Raw genomic sequence first — 24,902 nt, 5'->3', positions numbered from 1 at the left:
GTCAATATTAAACTTACACTCTGCCATCTGGTGACAAACACTGAAATGGCAGTCTATTTGGCTTCACAAATATACTGATACCACTATTCACACATTATATTTTACATATTTTCCTAACATAAGTATTGATTTCTTTGCTATAACAAGGGAATGTGAGAAATGGTCTTAATTAAATTTGGGAATCTCATCTCCATAGAGCCAACTGAAATAATGGTTTATTTGTTTTAGTCTAGAAGAACTATGAAAAGTGATTGAGTATTATTCACATTTTTTATAACTGCCCAGGAGAATCTTAAACTTACATTGTTCATTTTGGAGTAGGTTATCTGGATTTGTGCAAATGAAAAAGCATTCAGTCACAGTCCTTGTATAGCCATAAAGCTTTAAAGCAAAACATTATCAACCATGTAAAACATTGATTTCAATCCAAGAAATTACCAATGTGGTGGATATAATCCTTGATCACTTCACATTCTACTGGCCAGAGTGGAGCCAACAGTGAATCATTGGAAACAGAAAAAAGATTCCGAGGTTCTCTCAAGCGCGGAATACCAGGCCCCTCTGGATGGTCAAACATAAGTTGGTTGCTTTTAAGAAGTGCAGTCTCCATCATAAGTGAACCTGGAAAGGGAAAAGAAATAATACAAAAGGAGCCTTGCAGCTATGAGGCCACAATCATACATTTCATTCACAGCAAATCAATCAATATATTTCTCATATCAGGCTTACAGCTTACTTACAGAATGAGTTCTTGTTTGAATTATTTTCTGCTTTACTTTTCTTGTGGAAGTTACCCGGCTTTGACACAGGGCAAGAACTCTTCCAGCTTTCAAGAGGCAAACTGGGGCTCTGAGGAACATTTTCATCTGGGGAAAAAAATTCTACTATTAATGTGAAAAACTAGCCCAAACTAATATAGGCAAAATCAATTTATTTATGAGCTTATCGTTATTGTAGTGAGCTACTATACTGGCATGAAAAACCCACTGAATAAAAATTTAAAACTAACATTATAGTACTAGGGCTACTTTTTATATGCCAACAGCATAGCTTGTATGCATAGCTATCAGTGTCATCCAAATAATGAGGGACTATGTCAATCTACAGTGCAATCCTATATATGTCTACTCAGAAATAGGTCTCACTGAATTCACTGAAGCTTTACAGAGATCTAACATAACAGATATTAGGCAGACAAATAAATTAAGATATTGCATACACATATTCTGAAGTAAATTCCACTAAAGTCAACAAGTGTTGCTTCAGGCTAGTTAAAACTTGGGTATAAGGGGGAAATTACAATGAGGGGTCTTTTGGCACCTTAAGAACTATTCATTTATTACATTTCTATGCTACACTTCCTCTCAAAGGAGTCCAGGGCAGCAAAAAGCAAAACAATTAAAAACATTTAGAAATGTCTGAAAACGTTTTATAACAATCAGTTACAGAGCCTGATAATGGTAGATAAAATAAAAAAAACCGATCTGTATGGGACCCAATCCCAGATTGGGATCAGACTCTTACCTTTGAAATAGCCATAGTATTGAAGATGCTGATGTATGAACCTTTCATATGGCTCTTTAAACTGCTAAGGAAGGGAAAATGAGGAATGAGCACAATGAGCCTCATTTACCAAAACCACTGCATCCATTGCTATTTATTTACTACATTTACATCCCACCTTTCCTCCAAGGAGCTCGAGGCAGCACACATGGTTCTCACCTCTCCCATTTTATCCTCACAACAACCTTTGAGGTTTAGGCTGAGAAAGTGCCTGGCCCAAGGTCACTCAGCAAGTTGCATGGCTGAGTCGGGATTCGAACCCTGATCTCACAGGTCCTAGTCCGACACTCTCTAACCACTAAGCTACCCTGTAAGTTACAATGCTGAGATAAAGAATAAAATCTCTGAGTGCGCAGTATCTCAAAACGAACCAGACACAATCAAAGTGTTTCATTCTAATCTCCGCTGAAGAGATCTGAAAGGTTTTCTAGCATCCCACCAATACTTAAAACCAGTTGAGAACCAGGAGGTGACTGACCCCCATCCAGCCCCGTACATTTTTGGACTGACTTTTGTACTGACCTCAGATGCTGGATCTGCCGGACACATGTCATTCAGCACAACAGCACAACTATCGGATGATGCCTCCTGCAGAGAAGCGGAGAAAAGGCGTTAATAAGAAAAGAAAGCCTATATGAAGTAGCCTCGTCTTCCACTTGGCAAGAACAGCAAAGGCTGATTATTCTGCCAGTCTCCACCCATGAGATTCCCCGTGAAGTCGGTGTGGCGTTGTGTGTGTGTGAGAGAGAAGGTTAATTGTGACAAAGGGACGGGGATATTATGGATAAATGATAGGTACGGAAGAAGAGGCTTCAAAGCAGGCTTTTAAAAAGGTGACCTGCGCTTCCTCTGACTAAGGCCAAAAGAAAGTTATTCTACCTCAAGCGCCTGGCAACCCTTTCCGCCGACCCATACGAAGCTGAAAGGCTTCTATGGCGACACTGCTTTGGTCACTCACAACAAAACGCCCGCAGACGCACACGGGACCGGCGCGCGCGCCTGCTTTTCATAACCGTCGACGGCAGGTCGCTCGCTCGCTCGCGGGCTTAGCCAATAACATTCGCCCAATCTCGGGACGGGGGGCAGGGAGTGGCAGGACTTGCTGCCTACCAGATATGTGACTCTCGTGCCCGCCCCCTGCCCGCCCCTCAGTGCTCTCAGGAGCGCTCCCCCCGCCCCGGCCGCCGCCTTCCCCTCTTCAGTCTTAGCTACCACTACTCAGAGGAGTGGGGGGCAGAGTATCCTAGTTACCAGCCACGCCAGAACTAGACAGGATGGGGGTGGGACTAGCTGTTCATTGGTCCGTCAGTGCGGAGTGGCAGCGGTACAAGCCATTGCTTGAACTAGGATAGCTTCTCGCCTGGTGGGGTTTGGGGCTCTTTTCGTGCAGGTGGGGAGGGACCTCTTGCTTCTGTCCGATCATTGTCGTTTCACAGTCTTATGTCTCAGTCCGGGGTAGGCTGGGGCCATTTTGGGGGGTGGGGGGGCATCTGTTTGTCTCGAGACACAATGGAGCAGGTGTGTCAACTTGAATACCTGAGACGTCCGGATATAGAGCAGTATATTAATTTATTATAATAATAATAAATAATAATAATATATGGGGGATAGTTAAGCCCCGCTCCACATAATCAATCACAATAGCACACAGACACCATTTGAATGGCAATGCTCATCAACTTTTGGGGGGAGCTGCCCCCCTCAAATATTTTATTGGGGAGCCTGAAGGGACCTCAGCCCCTAAGAGTTGGCTCCAATGCAATGGAGAGCATTGCTGGGGGTGAAGTTTTACCGTTGGAGAATCATAGCATTAGCAGCACCGAAGTGACTCCCCCCCCCCCCCCCAGCAAGCCTGGGCAGTGTGTATGGAGGTCCTGGTCTGTCCAAACGACAAGACTTCGCTGCTGTAGTCCAATGGAAAGTAGAGCAATATGTTTGGCTGCAAGAGTTGCAAGGAGGTGTACAAGGCACCATTCTACTGCCTTGAAGACTCCACTCCGGATAGAAACACTAGAATTGCAGATTTGGAAGGGACCTAGACGGTCATCTAGTCCAACCCCCTACAATGCAGGAATCTCAACAAAAACACCCACGGGAGAGAAGCTGGGTTTTTTACTGATTGCGCGTGGGGGGGAGGGGGGGACTGCTTCCCTGCCCACACTTGGAGACACCCATGCACTGAACAAAATAAAGGCAATTACTGAGCTACAGAAAAAGGAAATTTCCAGAGAATCATTTAAAAATAGATGCAGGAAATATTTAAACACTGTAATTTTATTCTGAGTGCTGTTTATTTACATTTCACTTGTAATTACCCTGCAATTATAGAAACTTCCAGCAGAGTGTAGATTAAAGTGAGGAGCAGCAATTATGGTTAGATTGTATTTCTAATTGTAAAAAGACTACCTTCCCATGAGACAGAATTATCCAGGTTTGAACTGCTGTATTACAGAAAAGAGCATTCGGACAGTATGAACGAAAAAGTCAGGACTTTTTGACAAAATCTTGGGAGTCCTTTCTTCCTATGGGTTAGCTTCTATGGAAAAGTTTATTTCCTTCCTTTAAAAAATGAACTTGTAAGAAATTAGTTGTTAGATGACAGTAGTAGTAGAAATTTTAAATCAATTTCTTTGTATACTTGTACACTATGCTTTTCGATAAAAGAGGAAAATGCTTTAAGTAAGATCACAACATTTAAGCACCATGCTGTCATAACTACAGTTTTAAGTGGAAAAATAGGAAGAGATGGGATGCAGGGAGTGGGGAGTCAGTTACTTGGTATGCCACTGTCCTCCAGTTCCTACTTTCTTGCCAACAAAAGCTAGTGGAAGCTCTAGAAATGATGGACCTTAGACAAGCCACTCTCTTTCAGCCTCAGCTCTCAATCTAAAAAATGGGGTTAACATTAATCTACCTTACAGGACTGTCTGTAAGTTTAGACTATGCTAAGTTTAGGCATATATAAAAACTAAGTATTGTTTAGCTAGATTTTCAGGAAGCATGTTTTTCTAGGAAACCAATAAGATCAGATTTCTTTTTCTTCAGTCAGTGATGAGAGGCACTGTTTAAGGATAAAAATAACCAAAACAAGCCTTCAAAAAGTCTTCCATCAGATAACTTTAAATCCCTCTGTATAGCTTCTGTTTACTACTGCCCTCCCTTTCAAAAATATTATTGGAAGCAGGGAATATAATTTCTATAATTCTATGGTTTTACTGAACAGAGCTGTAGCATGTTTTTGCTATCAACTACTCCCCAACCACCTCTGTGGTATAAAACATCACATTCCCAAGCATATGTCATTGAACTTTACAATTAATACTGCCAATAGAGTCAAAGAAAAATAAGGAAGGTTCTGAAGTATAAAAAGTGATTTTATTAATGTATATGTACAAATTTACAAAGCCAGAAACTGGAGAAATACAAACAGCGTTCAACCATAAACTGCCTTTTCTTTCATTTACAGAAAATCAATACCACTTGATTCCGTTTTTAAAAAAGTAAACAAGGGAAAAGACTCAATACATTGACAGGTTGGATAAATATTCAGCCTGGCTTTAAATGTAGACAAAGACCCTACTTTTGCTGGAACCTGACAAGAGGGGCTCAGAACTGAGTAACAGAGAAATGCTAATTTTCCCTCTCCTCACTGCTAATGGCTTCTAGTACACATCCACCAAGCAGCAGCTACTGAGATGGGGAACAGTGCTGGATAGTGAGCAAGGGAGAACATATCCACCCCATGCATTCACCAGTGAGCATTCAGAGACAGGAGCAGCTGATGCAGCAATGTGCAGGCACACAGCTGCTGACTGGCTCGTGCTGACTTAAGTGCTGAGCCAGCTACCCCTACCTCTCTTTGCCCACCAATGAAGGCATTAGGAACAACCCCACCAGTCAGTGCTCAAGTGCTCAGTGGAGGAGGCTGAAAATTGCTTTCTGTCCCACCTCACTATAGCCACACCAATGAAACTATTAGCATGTTACAGCACCAAAAGTATATTCTAGGGTAACATTACAGGAAAAATAGCTAGTCTGATACAGGTTCTAGGACAGAAACAAGAACTGATTCTATGAAATCTAGCAAGAGCAATGCTACCAAAACCAAGGTGCTGGCAAACATTAGGAATGGAACAAGGGGTTCAAATCATGCAGAACTGTGTCTGTTGTGAAAAGAATGTGCATCTTTAATTTGCATGTTCTGTAACACCCAATTGCAAATGGTCATCATCATGTAGAAATAGTTCCAGGAAGTGGAAGAACACTTTTGGGCTTAGCAAGGAAGAGTCAAAACGGCAGGTTCCATTTCCAACTCCACAAAGTGCATTAATAAATTCTGGTACCAGCTCTACCCAGGAACTGGACATAATGGTATTCCACCTTTGTGTGAACTGGGATTAGGAGGAGTTTAAGACAGGAGTGGTCAAGCCTATTGATTATTTCATAAGCCTATTTGCCAAATACACCTCTAAAAGGATTCACAAGTCCACGCAATTTCTCTGTCAGGTCGTTCAACTGAAAAATATGTATCCTCAAAAAGTTACATTTATCCAACAGTAAAAGTTTCTGAACTGTACATGTGTGGTTAAAAAACAAAATAACAACGAAGTTGACTCATGTGCTTGAAGTAGCTTTCCGCCTCTTGAGTCGAGATCGCCAGTCATCAGGCAAAGCCTCAAAATTTGCATTTCTCTCTGCCATACCACTGTGAAGAACAAAACATTAGGATTGCCAGTCAGCAATGGGAGAACTAAAGAAATCAAGATTTCTGATATTTTCCAGACTGTGCCCATTTGTGAAGGCAACCAATCCCCCAAAGAACCTGCTTTCATGTTTATGCAATACCTACTTACAAAGCATGTATCCAGCTAGCATGTCCTGCCAGTGCAAAGATTTGTGCTTGTACAATGAAAATGTTTCCTACTCTCCTCCCCTATTCCTGTCCTCCCCAAATCTTTCTGGAGGGTTAAGTGAACCCTAGAACAGATTTAGCAGGCACATGGAGGGAGGAAGAGGGGAGTTCTGTTGTGCAAACATAAATCCTTGCAATGATGGGATGTGTTACGTACCACCCACATTCACTATTATATCAATACATAGTATGATATAGCACATTAAATCCATTCTGTATATAAGGAATGTCACAGAATTAATAAATCACTTCATATGCAAGAGGAAACTAACTCTTTAAAGGAATGCTGCAAGTACATAACATTTCTTTCTCTTCTGCCTCACATACAAGGTTTCCCCCAAGGTTGTGCTGTGACTTCTGGAAATTAGGCCTACAAGCTTGCCTACTGAAACCCCCATATCCACTTCTGTTCTGCATGTGTTACATTCCCCATGTTCAATTTTTCCCAATGCCCCTGAAAACATGACAAGACTCTCCAATCTTCCTTTAAAAAAGAAAAGCTACAATTAGACCAACCTAAACCCTGCAGTGGCACAAGTCACTTAAGTCACTTAAACCAGCAACCATGGGCTGACAGTTCACACTGCACTAATTTACCTAAAGCAAATCACACTGGGCAATGCAAGGAGTGGGGTGCTATCAGACTGTATCTTTCTGTCTCTCTCATACCTGATTAACTGCTGCTGTTTCCATTCCTCAATTCTCTTCTGTGAGATCACGTCCCGATCCTCATCACTTGAGCTGGAGTTTTCTTCCTCATCCAGTTCCCGCTGAATGCTCTGCCACTTCTTTACAAGAGAGGGCATCTTCGTCTTGGTTTTTTTTCTCTGCGGGGAAATATTTAGCATGTTACCCTGATGACTAGAATTAGGCCTCCATGAACTCTTCATTCTCACTCTCGTTAGGGATAAGGTAGGCAAGACAGGAAGGAAAACAATGATTTTACCCATTCTTTTTGCTTAATCTCACATTAGAGTAGCTCATAAAAAGTGTTCTGGCTAGCAGAGCACACATCCCAGCACAAAAGCCACAATGGCCCCCAAACAAGAAAACAAACAGAACCAGCTTGGTATCTCTAAGGTGATTAGGCCTCAGGGGAGTTGGTGGACTCAAAGACCTAAAAAGAGCACCTCCTTCTCTAATGTATTTCTGAAATCCCAACAGCTTCTAGTTTTGAAGCTGCCAAGTTACTCATTCCGTACCTATTGTCAAACAAGATGTATCAGTTCTAAAGTCTAGCAGAGTAAAATAACACACATTTCAACCTAAATGAAGCTTGTCCAATTTCTGGCATGCACGACAGGAAGTAACAAATTTAAGTACTCACCTTGCCAGCTCTCCTAAGCTTCTTTGACTTCTCTGGAGGTAGTGTTTTGGGTGGCGGTGGGGACAGTGGAGGAGGCGGTGGAGGCGGCGACAGCTGTTCTGTAGTGCTAGTGGCAGGAGCGGCTCCTTGTGTAGGAACTGGCTGTGTGGTGCTGGCAGAAAGACCAACGGGCACACTACACTCAGAATAGTTCATGAGTGCCGGCTGCGTTACTCCAAGGAAACTCTGTTGCAAACTCACCCCTGGGGTCTGAGGGCCTGTATACACAAAGGGGGGGGGAATGGGAATTATTTCCAAAACACTTTTCCAGGGATATCAAGCAGCTAAGAAGAAGGATGTGGATGTTACTCACCAACACCTATGACTGATTGCCCGTAAAGCACTGGACAGCTTCCAATGGTTGCTGCTCGTTGCACCAGTCCAGCACTGATTTCAGAAGCTTTTCTCTTAAGAGATTTAGTGGAGAGAGGTGCAGATACGTTGGCGTCAGAGTTGGCCTGGAAGCAGACAGATGTCAATTAGTTTGGTTCTTTTAAATAGTCTCTGTACATTTTTGGAACATGCATGTCTTTTCTTATAAAATTCCATGTTGTTTCAGGGAAATTGTCTTGGATGTGTAGGAGCTTTTACACTAACAAATCAAATCACTGCAGATTATCTGACGGGCAATTTTAGTTCTTGTGAAAAAGCAAAATTCATCTCCTCTATCTGAAATCATTCTGTTGGCTTCTCTCTTTGCAACATCACTATCACAGCATGTATATTGTATATGGGTCACACAAATCCGTTTTCTGACACACGTTTTACAAGGGACTTTGGCACAAAACTTGAATGGCAGAAACAAACTACTTTTCATTTACTGACTGCTATAGAAGATTGTAGCAGAAAGTTTATGCTACAGGCGGCAAAGAGCGCAAGACAGTTTTACAACAGTTTTACATTATAAAATGCAAGAATGCAGAAGATTCACAGGTCAAAGCTGCATACAATCCACGCCTGATACTAGCTTTGATAGAACTGCTAGAGGGTCCATCTGCACTAACTTACTTGGCTGTTGGCAACTGCTGGTCGGAGAAGAGGTTTCAGTACAGCATCTTCCTCTGTTCCTGGTGCTGGTGGTTCCTCATCTCCATCATCCTCCATCTCTACTTCCTGTATTTCCCCATCTTCCCCTGGTGGGGGAGGGGGTGGGGGTGGGGGAGGGGGAGGGGGTGACTCTGGAGGGGGTGGTGGCGGTGGTGGCATTTCCAAAGGTAAAGGGGGCTGAAGTACAGGGACAGAGGGCTGGAGCACAGTCCAAAATGGACTGAGAGGCACAAGAGAGGTAGCTGCAGCTTGACTAGAAAGAGGCTCTTTAAGAAGAGACCCTAAAAATGGGGGGGGGGAGAGAGAAAGAACATGTAGGTTTTTTATTATTACGCCATACCTGCAAGAACTATCCACCCAACGTATAACTTTCCTTCCACTATTATGCTGCTTCTTTTCAGAGAAGAAAAACTTCCTTGGGAAAGTATTACAATGATCCCACTAACCAGCCCCCAATGTTAAAAACCAAATTGGAAAAACAATACAAGCAGAAAGAATTTATACTTCCCATGTCAATATGGCATAGCGGGTATGCTATATGAACCACATGCATAACAATCGGCAGTGATATCTCTAGAGGTGGGTAAAGATGAGAGTGAGGAACTTGTGGCACTATGGATATTGCTAAACACAGGACCACAGGTCCTAACACAGGACCACAGGGCTTGTTAGCTGTGGCTGATGGGCACTCAACACCTGGAGGCCAGCAGGTTCCCCATCCTAGTACAGAAAACTGTTTTGCAAGTAATGCACTAATTTCAATTCATCTCCACCTGGCTGAATACTGCAATACAAAGAAGGATTTCTGAGCAACTGCCTTTGGGCATTGAATATACTTACGAGAAGTAATAACAAGGAGCCTACCTTCTTAAAAACATTATTCCAAATTGGATTAACTTTCTTTTAGCAAACCCTCAAGGTCCAGTACCTGTAGTATTATCAGACGATTCCGCACCAGACTCCATTTTCTCCTTTAGTCCTTGTTTAGGAAGAGCTTCCATTTTATTCTCTAGGATTTGCCCCTCCTCTTCCTCCTCCCCATCTGGGAACTCCCATTGGGATTCGCCTGATTGTTCGTTAACATAGAAATAGCGTCTATGATCCCTAAATCACAAGAAAGAAAACAAGGTTTTATGCTCTCGCCCCTGCACTGACACAATGATATAGTCCTCTCCCGCGACAGCGGAGTGCTCTCACAGGAAGAACCTCTTACAGTAGGACTGCTGTTCACAAAGGCAACAAACAGCTTTGAGGAAGGATTTGCAAGATGGGCTTACTCCAAACTGTTTGCGCTGCTGGCTCTGTGATCACAGCCCTGACCCTCCACTCTAAAAGTAGAGGGTTATTGAAGCAGCTTGTGGCTGATGTGCAATTAAAGGTTCAAGGATGCATTAGGAAATAGACTTTTTAGGTAGTCTCAGGATTCATTTCCTTCCAGAATAGCAAAAAGAGAAACAGCCCAATTTATGAAAGATGGCTGCTCCCCCATGGACTGCTGCAGTCACATTTATGATACTCTTGGTGTCAGACATAGTGAATTGCTACTGAGAGGGAGAGGATCTGGGAGCTGAAAAACAAAAGAGCAAAGATTTCAAATAAACAAAAAGAATCAAGAAAGCCAAATATAAGAAGAAATAGTTTGGTCTGACCTGCTGGCAGGAGACAGTTATCTTGTTCTTCGTTGAGATCCTCAGTGAGGGAGCTTTCCATAAGGACACAGGCGTTACTTGAGAGCGGAGTTCCTGAGATCCTGCAATGTGCACAGAGCTCTCGCATGCGCGACCCCCCAAGCCCGCCCTCCTTAGCGCATTTACACTCAAGAGTAAACACCAGCTCTGTCCAATCGCGGAATCAAATCCATTTCAACACACTTAACACAGACTTTATATTTCTCCAATTTTTGTGGCTGGCTGAAACTCTGTATGTGCCAGAGGCTCTCTGCCCGCTCAGCACCGCTAAGTGCAGCTGCTCTCAGTCTCCAGACAGATGACGGCACGTCGGCAGGTGGTGATGGTCACAAATCATGTCTGAGATGTCAAAGGTGAAAGGTGAAAAGGGGAGAAGAGTGCGTACCTGTCCCAGTGGCAGGACCAGCCTTTAGGGGCGGCGTTTATTTCATACTGTTTTAGCTGTTCAGCTGCATCTTGCAATTTGCGTTTGAGGTAGTTTCCTTGGAGAGCTCCTTCCCGCCAGTCTGCAATACGGGTCTATACCAAGCAGGCAAGGAAAAATAATGAAAAACCTGTAGAGACAATTGGTCTCATGCACATCACTTTCCACTTAACTTTGCAGTTCTACACAGTGGGTGGAATTCAATATCCTAACCCAATCCTCCTCTCCTAACCCAATGTATGCTGTTCTGTGGGTTCTACTGACCCCCCTGTGCCAATTTTGGAGGGCACAGGGGGCATGCAAGGGAGAGGGCTGGGAAGCCCAGTTGCACAAGGAAAAATCAGACTGGTTAGATGAATCTCACCCAATGTTAGTAGCACTAATACAAGAGTCAGCACTAATGACAGAGAACATGATGAGAACTACATATAGATCAAGAAAACCTCAGATACGTTACTGGACTAAAGCATTCTGCTTGAGGGCCAAGTGGGAGGGAGCGGGAAGGAACGAGGGAGAGGAAGCCTGTTATCCATGCCATAATACTTAAAACTTCCTAGATTCCTATCACACTGCAATGCTGCCAGTTGTTTGGCTCCCTATGATTAATTTTCAATAAAAGGTAAACTTTCGTTACCTCAGTCTGCAACAGTAGCATGTGGAAGTTAGAGATGGATTGTCTACTGATGCCCAAGAACTCCAGCTTGCTTATCAACATGTTGGCCAGCTCTCCAATCTGAAACTGCCAGAAGTAAAGCAAGCAAGGGGTCAATAATTTTGTGCTAGTCACAATGCACAAGGCAATTGCAATGCTGAAGTGTACAAGACACCATCTGTTTTAACAAAAAGAGGTGTGATCTGACCAGTAACTTACAATTGGCAAAAAATTGTGCCAAATTCTGAAAGTATGCTCTGCCCACAGCATTAGCAGCCATTTCGCAGGAATACGTTGAGGCTATCTAATATTTTCTCTACTTTTAACTCGAGTGTTACACATGGATAATCCATATGGCTAATGCAACTATTTTCAATTTATTCTCACAAAAGAAGAGACTGACCCATTTCCCAGTGCCAACATCTTCTAAACAGCAACACTTAATACAGGGATAATAGGTACAGGGAACACACAAAGAACATAATGGCTGAATGTTATTTCCAACTAAGTATTTCTGACAGACATTAACAACTGCATTTAAGTGCCACACCTTCCTAATTCCCATCAAGAAATACATTATTTGCTACTAATACCTGACACACGTCACTAAAAAGCAGTATCAGAAGCACCCCTACAGAATAATAACCTAGAAGAATTTCAAAACTACTCTGCACAATAAAGCTACACAGCTTTGAAGTCTCCTAGCCAAGGTTAAGTACTGATAGGGATCTAAAGGCCAATATAACCCACAAGAAGGGTGGCAGTTTCAAACTGAGTTGAACTACAAACTTCATGTGTACACATTCATTGTGTGCTCAGATTCCAGTCAGTCAATAATCAATTGCATACTTTAGGTATCTCCAATCAGTATAGCAGCACCTAATCATGCCATGAAAAGGACCGATACCTGTGTGGCAATTTCAACTGACTGAAGAAAAGAAAGTAGAAAGGAGAAAAAAGCCAACTCAATTTGAAGACATTTGGAAATGTGTGAACTGCCTCAAGTAATATTGCTTAGGTTTCACAGCAGAACCATAAACCCACATACCTTTAAGTCCTGCTCCTCATCTTCTGCTTTGAAAGTCCCTTGTGTTTTCACTTTGTCTTGCAATTCCTCTGTGTCTGGCTCATTGTCCGAGTTCTGCTCAGCCACTTCTGGTTCTTCTTTCACCACTGAACAGAAAACAAGAGGGGGTGGGGAGTGTTTGTAAGTCATTCTCCATTTAGTGCCCAGTATATCTTCCCTTTTACAATGGACTGGCATAGGTAAGAAGAATGATAGGCAACTTACTAGGGGAAGGGTGGGGAGGAGAATCCTGCCTTTTCAACCTACTATGTCGTATTATGTTTTTCTTTAACACAAGAGACCATTTCAGACACTGGATTGGAATTATTGGCATGACCAGTATCTTCCTACCTCAATCTTGGGGAGACACACCTAATACCCACTTTAAAAACTTAAGGGTGGGATTCACCTAAGGAGCCCATCAGCAGAAGCTCTGGGCAAGGGTTTCTGCTTATTCAACAAGGTTTCCCCCTGTCCCCTGTCCTTTCAAATTGGCTCAGGGGTGGTGGTCTGGAGAACGTGCCAAACAGCACACAGGGGGAGGAGAGGAGGGATTGTTCCATCTGACATGCTGAAATGGTTGCACAGACAGAATGTTCATAATAGTGCAATGCTAAATTCCACCAATAGTTTCCCTCCTTAGTAGCACTAGATATAACTGAAGAACCAAAAGGGATCCTAAGCAGGAGACTCTTACCTGCTTGTCCAGGTTCAGGACTCTCTTGACCTGTCTTGCTAGACCCTCGGCTGGTGGATTCTGGGCTGGCAACCCCAAAGAGCTTCCATTTTCCTTGCTTGGGTAGCAACCGTCGTGCTAACTCTGACTGACTTCCATCAGAAAGTGGACTGGAACCCGAAATACTGCCATCACCTTCTTCTAAAGCACGTAGCTCTGCCTATAAGGCAAAACATTACTTCAGTGCTGGGGAACAACTTATTTGTTTCTCTTCCTATTCCTCTACATTTGTCTACATGTCCATTCTCCCCTAGTACAACTTCTCTGGACAGAGATTACTTCAGAGGCAGTAGGCTTCAACATTGCAGAAAAATAAGACATTTATCTTTTCCATGAAGTTATCCTGTTAAATGCAAAGGTTCCGCCTGCACCTGATTAGAGACAAACTCAGGCTGCTTGTATAGTTTTAAGAGGTTTCAGATGCAGGATTGCTACTTGTGCACCCTTCTTAAACCGTCATGTATTGAAAAGGAAGAATCAAGTTGAGGAGGCAGGCTAGCAAAGATAGGATCAGGGCCTACTCAAGTCAACCTGTGCACTCCCCACAACAGGACCAACTTTACATTTTATATAATTCATTTGTTTAAGTATTTTAAAGCTATAAACTTCTTTGAATACTTTGGCAGAAAGGTGGTATATAACTGAAATTGATCAATCAAAATTAAAGACCAATGGCAGGCCAGCCACAACCTTGGAAAGGGGGGAGGGGACACAATATAAAAAAAAGTCTTCTCAAAGAGTTACACTACTGAAACCACAGTACAGTACTTTGTGACTAGAAAAAGCTAATGACTGTTGTTTGCAACATAACGAGGAATGAAGGAAACAACTTGCCTTGCCCTCTGCTGTTCTCAAAATTTCTGCATCAATTCAGTGATTTGTTAAAAAAAATCATGCATAGCCCTCAGTGAAGTTTCAGTGGTGGACCATTTATCAAATAGACAGCAGAGAGGCAAATGGCTCATAGAAAAGTTCCCACAACTTCACTGCAAATGACTTACCTTCTTCCTCTCCAATACCATCTCTAGCTCAAGAGTATCCTGCTCCTCTTCCTCCTCTGCACTCTCCCCTGATTGCACCACACTACACAGGTCCTCCTGAGAAGGGTCTTCCCCAATAACTCGGTTGCCTTCTAGCTGCTGATCAGCAACAGTTGCTACTTGCTCTGGTGCCACATCATCTTCCACCAATGGATCCACCTCCTCCTTACAGATAACCTTCCGCCTCCAGCGCTCCTCTTCCTCCTTCACCACCTCAGGAAGTAGCGGAGCCAGCAGTGATGCAGCCACTCCCTTTTTCTCTTCTTCATTACTTGAAAGGGCCTGAATACCTTCATTCACTTCCTGTGAAGGCAATACGATTTTGCACCAAATCATTAGCTTCCTGCAATCAGTCACAGAGAACATGAATAACCTCCTTAAAGAAAAACAAGTTTCTAGTTCTCATTCTGCAAAGTTTGCTAGTGTGTGTGCCCAGCATTTAACAAAGGCCCTGGAATCAGAGCTTCCAATGAGACAATGAGAATTGCTCAGAGCATAAAAGTCCTATTTTCCAGACTTAGTAATTGATATCCTTTTAAACAGAAATGCCAGAAACAAATTGAGAAACTTATACATACAAACACTGTGCTCTTCCACTGAGCTATCCAATCCCTCCCATCCTTTTATGACTCAGTTGAATTATCCATATGCAACAAGACAGATCTGTCTATAATTTATTTATAAAACCCTGATAATATGACTTATGCTGTGAACATGCTCTGCACGGGAGTTCTTGCTCTAAAGTGCATGCAGTTCATTCTTGCCATCTGGAAAAATAAATCAGATGCCTACACAGTGCAAAACAAATATAATAGAGAAAAGTGGGGCTGCTGTTTTTTCTTCTCTTAAATTTCCATTAAAAAACAACTATTTTAAGCCAGTCAGGCAAATACTAACCTTCTTCAATTCACGCTTCACAAGAGTTGCCCTACGTCCAGCACTGCTGGCAGCTGTAGCACCACCACCTTTTCCCTGGGAGCTTAGGTCTGCAACCACTTGGCAGTTTTCTTCAGCATCTGTCACAGAACTAAGAGAAAAGCAAATTCAGCAAGGGAAACTAAAAAAGTACCAATTCACTCTCCTCTTCTGTGCCATTCTTACCTGGGCTGGTAATGCTGGATGCCCTGAACTTGTGTTGCAAGGTATTGGGGCAGCTCCCAGGTAACCTCATTAGTCTGAGTATTCCAGTAATAATAGCAGCCTGTGTTTTCATCCCAAACTTCTTGCCAGTCTCCCATCTCCACTCCAACTATAGGAAGAAAGCAAGACTTCAGTGAGCATCCTCTCCAATCTGAGTATCCTCAGCTTTGCTCTATATACCTAGAGAAGATTGCAATTATATCCTCTCTCATCACTCTCAATTGTTATCCCACCCAACATTCATCAGCTGGCTTTAATAATCCTTTGAAGTCATAGACCTGGGCAGATTAGCCAAAAAAGGCTCCCAACTTTCATCTTCACACCACAACCAAATTGCTTTCAGTTAGAAAAGACATGGTAATTCATGGGTTATCAACCCTTGCAATGCCTCTAGTATACAAGCTTGTGTAGTAGCACAAGCTATTACATGGAGCTCACCTCCTGACAGGGAGCACTGAGTGTCATATTGCCACTCAGCCACCTGGTCTGTTCCATTTGCAGTTGCCAAAACTAGACTGGAAGCAGACTCCTTGGGTTCTGGGCGTGGAGGAGTTGGAGGTGGAGCAGTGGAGGGAACAGTGTTCTCAGCAGGCTGTGAAGGTGCTGTAATTGCATCTATTTCCTTTAAAAATACAAGTAAAATAAAACAGGACATCATTTGACTCAAAAAATTAAGAGCATTTAAATATTTGGTAATAACGTAGAAAGAGAAATTGCTCAACCCATACATCAAAGATTTAAAACATCTATCCATCAGTCTAAGGTTGTACACCTTTTCATATTGCTGTGAATATCTGTGCGTTCTACCCAAGTTCTACCCAACAGGATTAATTATTTAATGAACCAAAACAGAATTCCTACTAACCGCTAGGAAGTTGGCCAGGGTACTGTCAATGTCTGTTGAATTATTGCCATTTGCATCTGTAGACTGTGCTGGTTTCTCAGACATCTCACTGTCTTCTTCATCGCTGTCTTCATAAGCGCCAAGTAAACATAAGCCACCTAGAACAGAAAGTCAATGTGACCATAACTGAGATAATGTATTAAAATAACCTACACTTGATCTTAGCCGAAAGGCCAAGAAGCCCTGAAAATTTGCTCCAGAGAGTCCTCCAGTTTTTGAGGATGTGCAGGGGGCTGCAGGGGATAGGAGGAGAAAGTTTCATTGTACAAGTGGAAGTCAGCTGTGCTACTGAAACAGCAACGTTGGATACAACCAGTCTTGCAGACACTGGCACTAGTGTTGCTTTCCCAAGTCTCACCTCACTGCACAGAATAAATTATCTGTCAGAGACATCAGAGTGCCTTGCACTAATGTCAAAATTCTTTTTTTATCCACAAAAGACAGTCCTGTTGTCTTTGCTTTATCACTAGTGTGTGAAATAAACACTGGAAAGATGCTTTCCAGGTTTTTCCTGTAAGAATAAACAGCGCATCTGCCCTAATTTTCAAGGAATGGTTGCATGGAAAAATCTGAAAAAGCAGGCAGTAGTCCCATAGTCCTGAAATGACAAGTTCAGTCAAACATAAATAGACTGAGGTGTTTTTTTTTCATATTAAAGATGGCATTGAGACCAAAATTATTAATGTTTACAACCTTCTATAATCTCTAAATCCAATCAGCCCCCTCTAAAAATGAGCAACAAGCCACAGTAAAGTACCCCTGATATTTCTAAGGTAAAACACAAGACAAAACGTCTGTTAATAAACAACACTAAAGGCATCTGTCATGAGCTGGAGTCAGGCAGAGGTCAACAATAAAACAATATAGCAAATGATGTGAGTGAATATAGCAAATGATGTCAGTGAAGTCAACTCTATTCAAAGAAACAAAACAGTTCAGTCCTTGGGGGTCACAGCTACCCTTCCCAGTAGGTCTTGTCCCAATGAAGCAGTTGCGAGGACTAAAGATCTGTCTTCCCACCGCACTCTAAGGTTCCCCCCACCCTTCCTTCCCTAGCAGCCTAAAGCTTCATCATCTTGTCTCTCGTTTCTCTGCTCTCTTAATTTCTCTGCATGTTCTGGGAGACCAAGGGGGAAGGGAGCTGCTTGCAGCAGGCAGGGGAAACTGCCTGCATTCTTCAGCAGCCTGCCTCATCTCTATCTTCTGGTCCCCCTCCTCTCCTATCTGAGTCTGAACTGCGCTCTGGCACAGCCTCTTCCTGCTCACTAAACCCTGCTGCCTCTTCATCTTCCAACACCTCCTCCTCTCAGTCCGCTCCCTCTTCTCCCTCGGACCACTCATCATCGTCCCACCACCAAGAAGGTTCTGAACCTTCTTCCCTTGGGGGTTCCCCAGCTGGTGCCTCTGACTACTCCTCTGAATCCAGCCAGTTCATGACAGCATCCTTCTCTCACAAGGATTTGTTTGTTGCTTTCACATTGTTCTTAAGATTGGTACACATCCACTGTATACCAATAACTTTGTAACTGCATATACTTTGTAACTGCAGATTAAGTTAGTACTAAAAGGGAAATTGAGAAAGGTGTTACCTGTTGGTTTGACAGCTACAGGCCCAAGAGGCATGCTAGCTTGAGGCAGGTTTGGGGCTGTCCTTGGAGCCTCTTCAGTCACTTCAAATTCGTCTGGAAAAATCAAATGCAAAGAAACAGATGAAATTGGAAACTATAGTTGATGCCTTCTTGGTTTGCTCATACCATGAAGAGAGGAGAAAAAGGGTCACATGAGTGGGCAAAAGCTCTCTTCATATCTCAGCTCACTAAATTAAGATATGATCATCTGAATACAACCATTCTTAGAAAGGCCATCCTTAACACTTTATTTTTAATTTTCTATTACTATAACATTTGTGAATCAAAAAAGCTCTAAAAATGAACACCTACTTTTAACTCACAGGTCCAGCAATTAAAGTTCCCCCCAACAAAGCTTTAAACCAGCAATTTGTTTATTGAACTGAATAAAGCATTACACTAGTTGCTGTGGGTCCCCACTTGTATTTTTCAATTCAAAACAAACCCCTAAAAGTGGCTAACAGCATTAAATTGATAAAATAAGCATTAAATACAAAATTACATAAACTAAAACAAAGGTAACACAAGTTCAGAAATTCGGTTCTACAGCAGAAACATATGACAGTAAATACAACATCATTAGAATTTGCCATAATTTGAGGAAATAGCAAAAATTCTACCATAACAAAAACAAAAGCAACATTTAAAGAGAGTAAAACGTTATATAATTTAATTAGCATACATATTTAACTAGCAATCCCAGGGGATAGGGGAAAAAATACTTAAGACACAGTGGAATGAGATATAGATATAGGGAAACTCTCTATTTAGGGCACAAGCCCCTATGCTAATTAGCTTTTTATTTTTTTAATCAGTTTTAGAGACAGCAGTGTGATGCTAGAAAGAGCAAAACTAACTATATCTTCAGTTTTGGCAATTACAATCATAACATCATTTTTGGTAAAGGCATCTTTACACCATTCTAATAATTTCTTAGCAACTTGCCAGAAGATTCATTTTACTGTGCAATATATAAACAGCTGCATGACATCTAGTCACCTTCTCTGATTTTCATAGCACTTGCATCATAACACTTTGTTGTGGGAAAGCACAATCTTTGCCCCCAGTTAGAGTAATCATTGTTACTGAACGCTATGTAGAATGTGGTTGCCTGAGTGTTAAGACATTCCACCTGGGTAATTTCTGTGCTGTTTCAAGTGAGAAGACACAAATTCCACACAGTGTTTTAATTATTGTGCCTGACCTTAAATGTGCTACTACAGCACAAAATCACTCATCTGATTCTATTCATCTCTAATCCATCCCCTTACCACCACCCTGCAAAACACCACGTCCTTCCTCCTGGACCCCATTAGCTGGAGATAGCCTGTAACACAATCAACTTGTGTTACTAGTTTATAAATACCCTTAAAAAAAGGTAAAGGGACCCCTGACCATTAGGTCCAGTTGTGACCGACTCTGGGGTTGCGGCGCTCATCTCGCTTTATTGGGTTAGGGTTAGGGTTAGGGTTAGGGTTAGGGTTAGGGTTAGGGTTAGGGTTAGGGTTAGGGTTAGGGTTAGGGAAATGATCGCTTTATTGGCCGAGGGAGCCGGCGTACAGCTTCCGGGTCATGTGGCCAGCATGACCAAGCCACTTCTGGCAAACCAGGGCAGCACGCGGAAATGCTGTTTACCTTCCCGCCGGAGCAGTACCTATTTATCTACTTGCACTTTGACGTGCTTTCGAACTGCTAGGTTGGCAATACCCTTACAGACAGATAAATAAAATCAGTATCAGAGAAAGGTTACAGCAAATAAATCAGCAAGAATTTACAAGGCCTTTTCAGCTCAACACAATCATTTGGAATTCCCACCTCAGGAAAACCATTGAAAGAGGCAGTGAAAACCTGGTTCTTTATTAAGCTTTTTGGATAGTGATGCTATATTGTTTTTCTACTGTAATGTATTTTATGGAATTTTACAGTTGTCCACTTATTCTTTGCTGCTTTTATTTATAAGCTGCCTGAAAAGGCTTCAGGGCTAAAAATTGCAGGGTATGAAACATGAGTAAATAAATAATAAAAACCATTCTTACATGCACCTGGGAAAATCCTAAAACAGTTTTCAAATAGGCTTTCACACTTGAGAAAATATATTATCAGTTCCTCCCAGCATTGTTTGCATAGCAGCTACTCTCTGTGGACTGCTGCTGCAAAACATTCTTCTCACATTGCTGTTTAAAGCCCTAAGTGACTTAGGCTCCAAATACCTGAAAGACAGCTTCCCAACAGACTATACTGGTTACTAAGATCAGCAAAGGGGGCTCTCTTGGAAGTTCTGCTACCCTCAGAAGTGTGGGGAATGGCAGCCCAGGAGAGGGCTTTCCCTGAGGCAGCCTCTAATTGTGGAACTTACTTCCCAGATGTTTTTGTCATATACAGTGAGGGGGGAAAGTATTTGATCCCCTGCTAAATTTGGCCACTTGCCCTCTGACAAAGAAATGACCAGTCCATAATTTTAATGGTAGGTTTATGGTATCTGTGAGAGACAGAATAACAACAGGAAAACCCCCAGAAACCCAGAAGACAAAAATCAGAGATTGATGTGCATTATAATGAGTGAAATAAGTATTTGATCCCTTCACAAAAGATGACTTAGTACCTGGTGTCAAAACCCTTGTTGCCAATTACAGGTCAGACGTTTCTTGTAGGTGGCCACCAGGTTTGCACACATCTCAGGAGGTATTTTGTCCCACTCCTCTTTGCAGATCCTCTCCAAGTCAGTAAGATTTCGAGGCTGATGTGTAGCTACTCGAACCTTCAGCTCCCTTCACAGATTTTTGATTTGTGTCAAACCCAAGATTAGACAATACATGGTCCCGTCCATCGTCCCTTCGATGCTGTGAGAGTGTCCTGTCCCCTTAGCAGAAAAACACCCCCAAAGCATAATATGTCCCCCTCCATGTTTGACGGTGGGGATGGTGTTCTTGGGGTCATAGGCAGCATTCCTCCTCCTCCAAACATGGCGAGTTGAGTTGATGCCAAAGAGCTCGATTTTGGTCTCATCTGACCACAACACTTTCTCCTCTTGGTCATTCAGATGTGCATTGGCAAACATGTGCTGTCTTGAGCAAGGGGACCTTGCAGGCTCTGCAAGATCTCTGTCCTTCACGGCGTAGTGTGTTACCAACTGTTTTCATGGTTACTATGGTCCCAGCTGCCCTGAGATCATTGACAAGTTCCCCCTGTGTAGTTCTGGGTAGCTTCATCAACGTTTTCATGATCATTGCGACTCCACAAGACGAGATCTTCCATGGCACCTCAGACCGAGGGAGGCTGACAGTTATTTTGTGTTTCTTCCATTTGCAAATTATTGCACCAACTGTTGTCACCTTCTCACCAAGCTAGTTGGCAATAGTCTTGTAGCCCAGTCCAGCCTTGTGCAGGTCTACAATCTTGTCCCTGACATCCTTGGACAGCTCTTTGGTCTTGGTCATGGTGGCTACTTTGGAATCTGCTGGATTGATTGCTTCTGTCGACAGGTGTCTTTTGTACAGGTACTGTGACGAGCTGGGATTACATGTAAGACGTCTCCCTTACAGCAGGTGCTTCTAATCTCAGCTCCTTACATACAGTGAAGATACCAGGTAGCCTGACATCTGGCTAGTTGATAGGGGATCAAATACTTATTTCACTCATTATAATGCACATCAATCTCTGACTTTTGTCTTCTGGGTTTCTGGGGGTTTTCCTGTTGTTATTGTCTCTCACAGCTACAATAAACCATTAAAATTATGGACTGGTCATTTCTTTGTCAGAGGGCAAACGGGCAAATTTAGCGGGGATCAAACATATTTCCCCCTCACTGTAGTTTCTGCTATATGCTGAAAAGACCTAGGCTTTGACAGTAAAGGTATATTGTTTTGCGGCACTCTCCTCTTATGGTGAATCTAAACTGTTTTGGTTGGGTTTCCTGTTCTACATTTTATAACCATAAACATTTTACTTGGTTTTAATAACTGTATGATTATATTGTTGTAACCACCCATGGGTGTTTCTGGTGACGGGTTGGTAAGAAAACTTATAAATGTGTACAGTGGTGCCTCGCAAGACGAAATTAATTCGTTCCGCAAGTTTTTTCTTCTTGTGAGTTTTTCGTCTTGCGAAGCACGGTTTCCCATAGGAATGCATTGAAAATCAATCAATGCGTTCCTATGGAGACCGTCCGGGGACAGAGGGGAAGCGCCGCGCGCCTTCCCCTCTGTCCCCAGACCTGTTTAAAGCAAGGGGCGGCGGGGAGAAGATTGCTTCTCCCCGTTGCCTGCCCCGCAATCTCCGGGGACAGAGGGGAAGCGCTGCGCGCCTTCCGCTCTGTCCCCGGACCTGTTTTAAAGCAAGGGAAGGGGCAGCGGGGAGAATCGCTTCTCCCCGTTGCCGCCCCTTGGTTCAAAAGGGGTCCGGGGAGAGAGGGGAAGCGCGCGCGGAGATTGCGGGGCTGGCAACGGGGAGAAGCGATCTTCTCCCCGCCGCCCCTTGCTTCAAAAGAGGTCCGGGGACAGCGGGGAAGACGCGCTGCGCTTCCCCGCTATCCCCGGAGCTTGCGGGGCAAGCTTCGTTTTGCGAAGCAAGCCCATATGGAGATGCGTCTTGCGAAGCGGCTAAGAAAACGGAAAACTCCTTCGTCTAGCGAGTTTTTCGTCTTCCGAGGCATTCGTCTTGCGGGGCACCACTGTACATGCACGCACAAATCAGTGTACATTGTGCTTTACAAAACAACACCCCCAACAGAAACAAATAGAGCTTGCAGTCTAAATAACAATGGGGTGCATAACAATGGAAATTTTAATAAATAAATAAGCTAAAAGATGCAGATTTAATTATACACTGATGTTTCTATACATGCCTACAACATCCATATTCTGAAGCTACAGGGAACACACTAAAGCACATCTGGGTCTGGTTAGTGCTTGGCTGGAATGCCACCTGGGAAATTGGCAAAATATAAATACAATATATATTACATAAATAAAAATGAGAACACCCAAGAATAAGGGGATGTACATAATATGAACTATACTACACTGTACTGGTACTAGGATTGCTGGAGAGCACAAATAGAAAATGCATCCAGTCACCTGTCCAGATCATTCTCTCTCCTACCCACCCCACAGGCCAAGTTTGACAGGTGGGTGGGGCTGTCTACCTATCAATCACCAGGCATCACAATTACATCAGATGACCCATTTTTGCCTACATGGTTTAGTGATGATTAGCTGATCACTGAGTCTTGTGGAGCACTATGCATGACGCTTGGCACGCTCACAGCTGATTGTGTACAACCATTGATAGCCAGTGCTTGGGCAGCCCTGTGCAAGGAATATCGTAGAAAAAGCTCCTTTAATCCAAGCTCTGTCTGTAATAGACAGCAGATTTAGGGCAGGTGGGTGGCTTGGCTGAAAGGATCTGGTGGGCCTAACTGAGCCTGTGGAACAAAGATTCCCCACTAATGTCGTAGAGTAACATGGAGTCAGCATCCTCCTCCATCATACACCAATACTCCTCACAATATACCTGCTATACGAATATGCACAAGAGCACTACACTAATCCCTATTGAAATGGCAGCATCAGTCCAAGCTAAAGTTGCACAGGAACCAAGTAGTCTAGGTAGAACAGGAGACTGAACAGGAACTCAGAAACATTGTGTCTCCTGTTCAGTAGGCTAATCCCACAGGCACAGGTCGGATCAAGAGAAAAAAAGGAAGCATCTATATGTGTATTTTGTGTACAGAATAGAGCAAGCACCACCTTGGAGAACGAGAGGGTCATGACTAGAAAGACAGCACAATCCTATGGGAATTTACCTGGAAATTTAATTCCATTGTGCTCAATGATGCTAACTCCCAAGTAAGCCCGCACAGGATTTCAGCTTTATTTCTTTACACTGCTTTTGCTAACTAGATTAAAGGGACAATAGAATTAAGCTAAACATATCGAAGAACAAGAGCCCGGGAAAGGAGTGGGGGGGGCTGGCTCTGAGGCAAACTGACTAGGAGACCTGGAACAAGTTAGGATCTCCCAGCCTCAGACTTCCCGTCTGCAAAATGGGCAAAAGCAACGGCCCAGGTCATCCAATAGTGGGAAGGGCGACCGAGATTATGAATTTGAAAGAGCCCTTGGGAACCTCGTAAGATAAACAACGAGGAATAGGATAATGGTGTTGACATAGTGGAAACGATGCGCCAGTGCAAGGAACGGGGCCAGAAGCCGGACACACCCGGGTGACACGATCAACCACAGGGACCAAACTACTGCGGCGAAGGCGCCGGGGGTGGGAGGGGGGCTGAGAGGCGGCCTTATAAACAAACCCTTAAACGCCCCCCCCCAAAAAAACCCCGTGCTCTCGCGGTGGGGAAGCGCCCCACTGAGCGTCACAAGACCAGGTATCTCTTTCAGCAGAAGCCCCGAAGGGACACGAAGCCCCCCGCCAAGCGCCTAGGCCACGCGGCCTGCCTGCCTGCGCCCTCACCCGCTTCCGACGCCGAGTCCCCCTCGCCCGGTGCCGCTTCTTCCCGGCCTCCGCGAGGCCCAGGCGGCGACAGCTGGAGGATAGGCCTGCGCCCCGCTGGCGCCGCCCGCGACTTCTTCCCCATGGGAGCTGCTCCGAGCCTCACTCCGCCCGCGCGAAGGAGACGCCGCCGGAGAAGGCAGAGGGAAGAGGCCGGACGAGGCGGAGAGAAGCGAGCGGCGCCTGGGCCTGCCTGTCCGCCGAGGGTGGGGCGGGGCGCAAAGGGTGT

The 24,902-nt window shown here is 43.6% G+C and overlaps 2 protein-coding genes and 1 long non-coding RNA gene across 11 annotated transcripts in view; 1 reads left to right on the top strand and 2 right to left on the bottom strand.

The window, feature by feature from the left end:
- AGBL2 (AGBL carboxypeptidase 2) overlaps positions 1–2,734 on the bottom strand; it is a 29,129-nt gene extending 26,395 nt beyond the window's left edge. For 4 of the 8 annotated variants that reach the window (XM_081838180.1, XM_081838182.1, XM_081838183.1 and 1 more), the window contains exons 1-5: positions 2,443–2,733; positions 2,086–2,151; positions 1,525–1,588; positions 741–866; positions 439–621 (exon numbers count right to left, since the gene is read on the bottom strand). In XM_081838180.1, coding sequence (XP_081694306.1) covers positions 439–621; positions 741–866; positions 1,525–1,588; positions 2,086–2,112 — 400 coding nt within the window. In that variant the 5' untranslated portion in view covers positions 2,113–2,151; positions 2,443–2,733. Of the gene's footprint in view, positions 1–438; positions 622–740; positions 867–1,524; positions 1,589–2,085; positions 2,152–2,442 lie in introns of all 8 variants that reach the window. The other 4 variants (XM_081838185.1, XM_081838187.1, XM_081838181.1 and 1 more) reach the window with 3 other exon arrangements.
- A 967-nt stretch (positions 2,735–3,701) lies between these two features.
- LOC309329203 lies at positions 3,702–5,741 on the top strand. The gene is made up of 2 exons (XR_014151056.1): positions 3,702–4,242; positions 4,655–5,741. It is a non-coding gene; the product is annotated as an uncharacterized lncRNA (long non-coding RNA).
- FNBP4 (formin binding protein 4) lies at positions 4,917–24,889 on the bottom strand. 2 transcript variants are annotated; one of them, XM_081839859.1, is made up of 17 exons: positions 24,635–24,888; positions 18,128–18,220; positions 16,500–16,636; positions 16,073–16,256; positions 15,596–15,743; positions 15,392–15,521; positions 14,456–14,797; positions 13,416–13,614; positions 12,701–12,825; positions 11,635–11,739; positions 10,962–11,095; positions 9,817–9,992; positions 8,850–9,169; positions 8,155–8,299; positions 7,803–8,059; positions 7,145–7,302; positions 4,917–6,268 (listed from the first exon to the last, which is right to left on the bottom strand). In XM_081839859.1, exons 1-17 carry the CDS (start codon positions 24,756–24,758, stop codon positions 6,178–6,180), a joined length of 2,868 nt encoding a protein of 955 aa, XP_081695985.1. In that variant the 5' UTR covers positions 24,759–24,888; the 3' UTR covers positions 4,917–6,177. The 2 variants fall into 2 exon arrangements, with proteins under 2 accessions (XP_081695985.1, XP_081695986.1); XM_081839860.1 differs by lacking the exon at positions 11,635–11,739 and having other exon boundaries at positions 24,635–24,889.
- Between the last annotated feature and the right edge of the window lie 13 nt (positions 24,890–24,902).

This window comes from Podarcis erhardii, assembly GCF_964252035.2.
Source record: "Podarcis erhardii genome assembly, chromosome: 1".
Classification (NCBI taxonomy): domain Eukaryota; kingdom Metazoa; phylum Chordata; class Lepidosauria; order Squamata; family Lacertidae; genus Podarcis; species Podarcis erhardii.
Note: the sequence above shows the minus strand (reverse complement) of the source record. Positions and strands in the feature narration are given on the sequence as shown.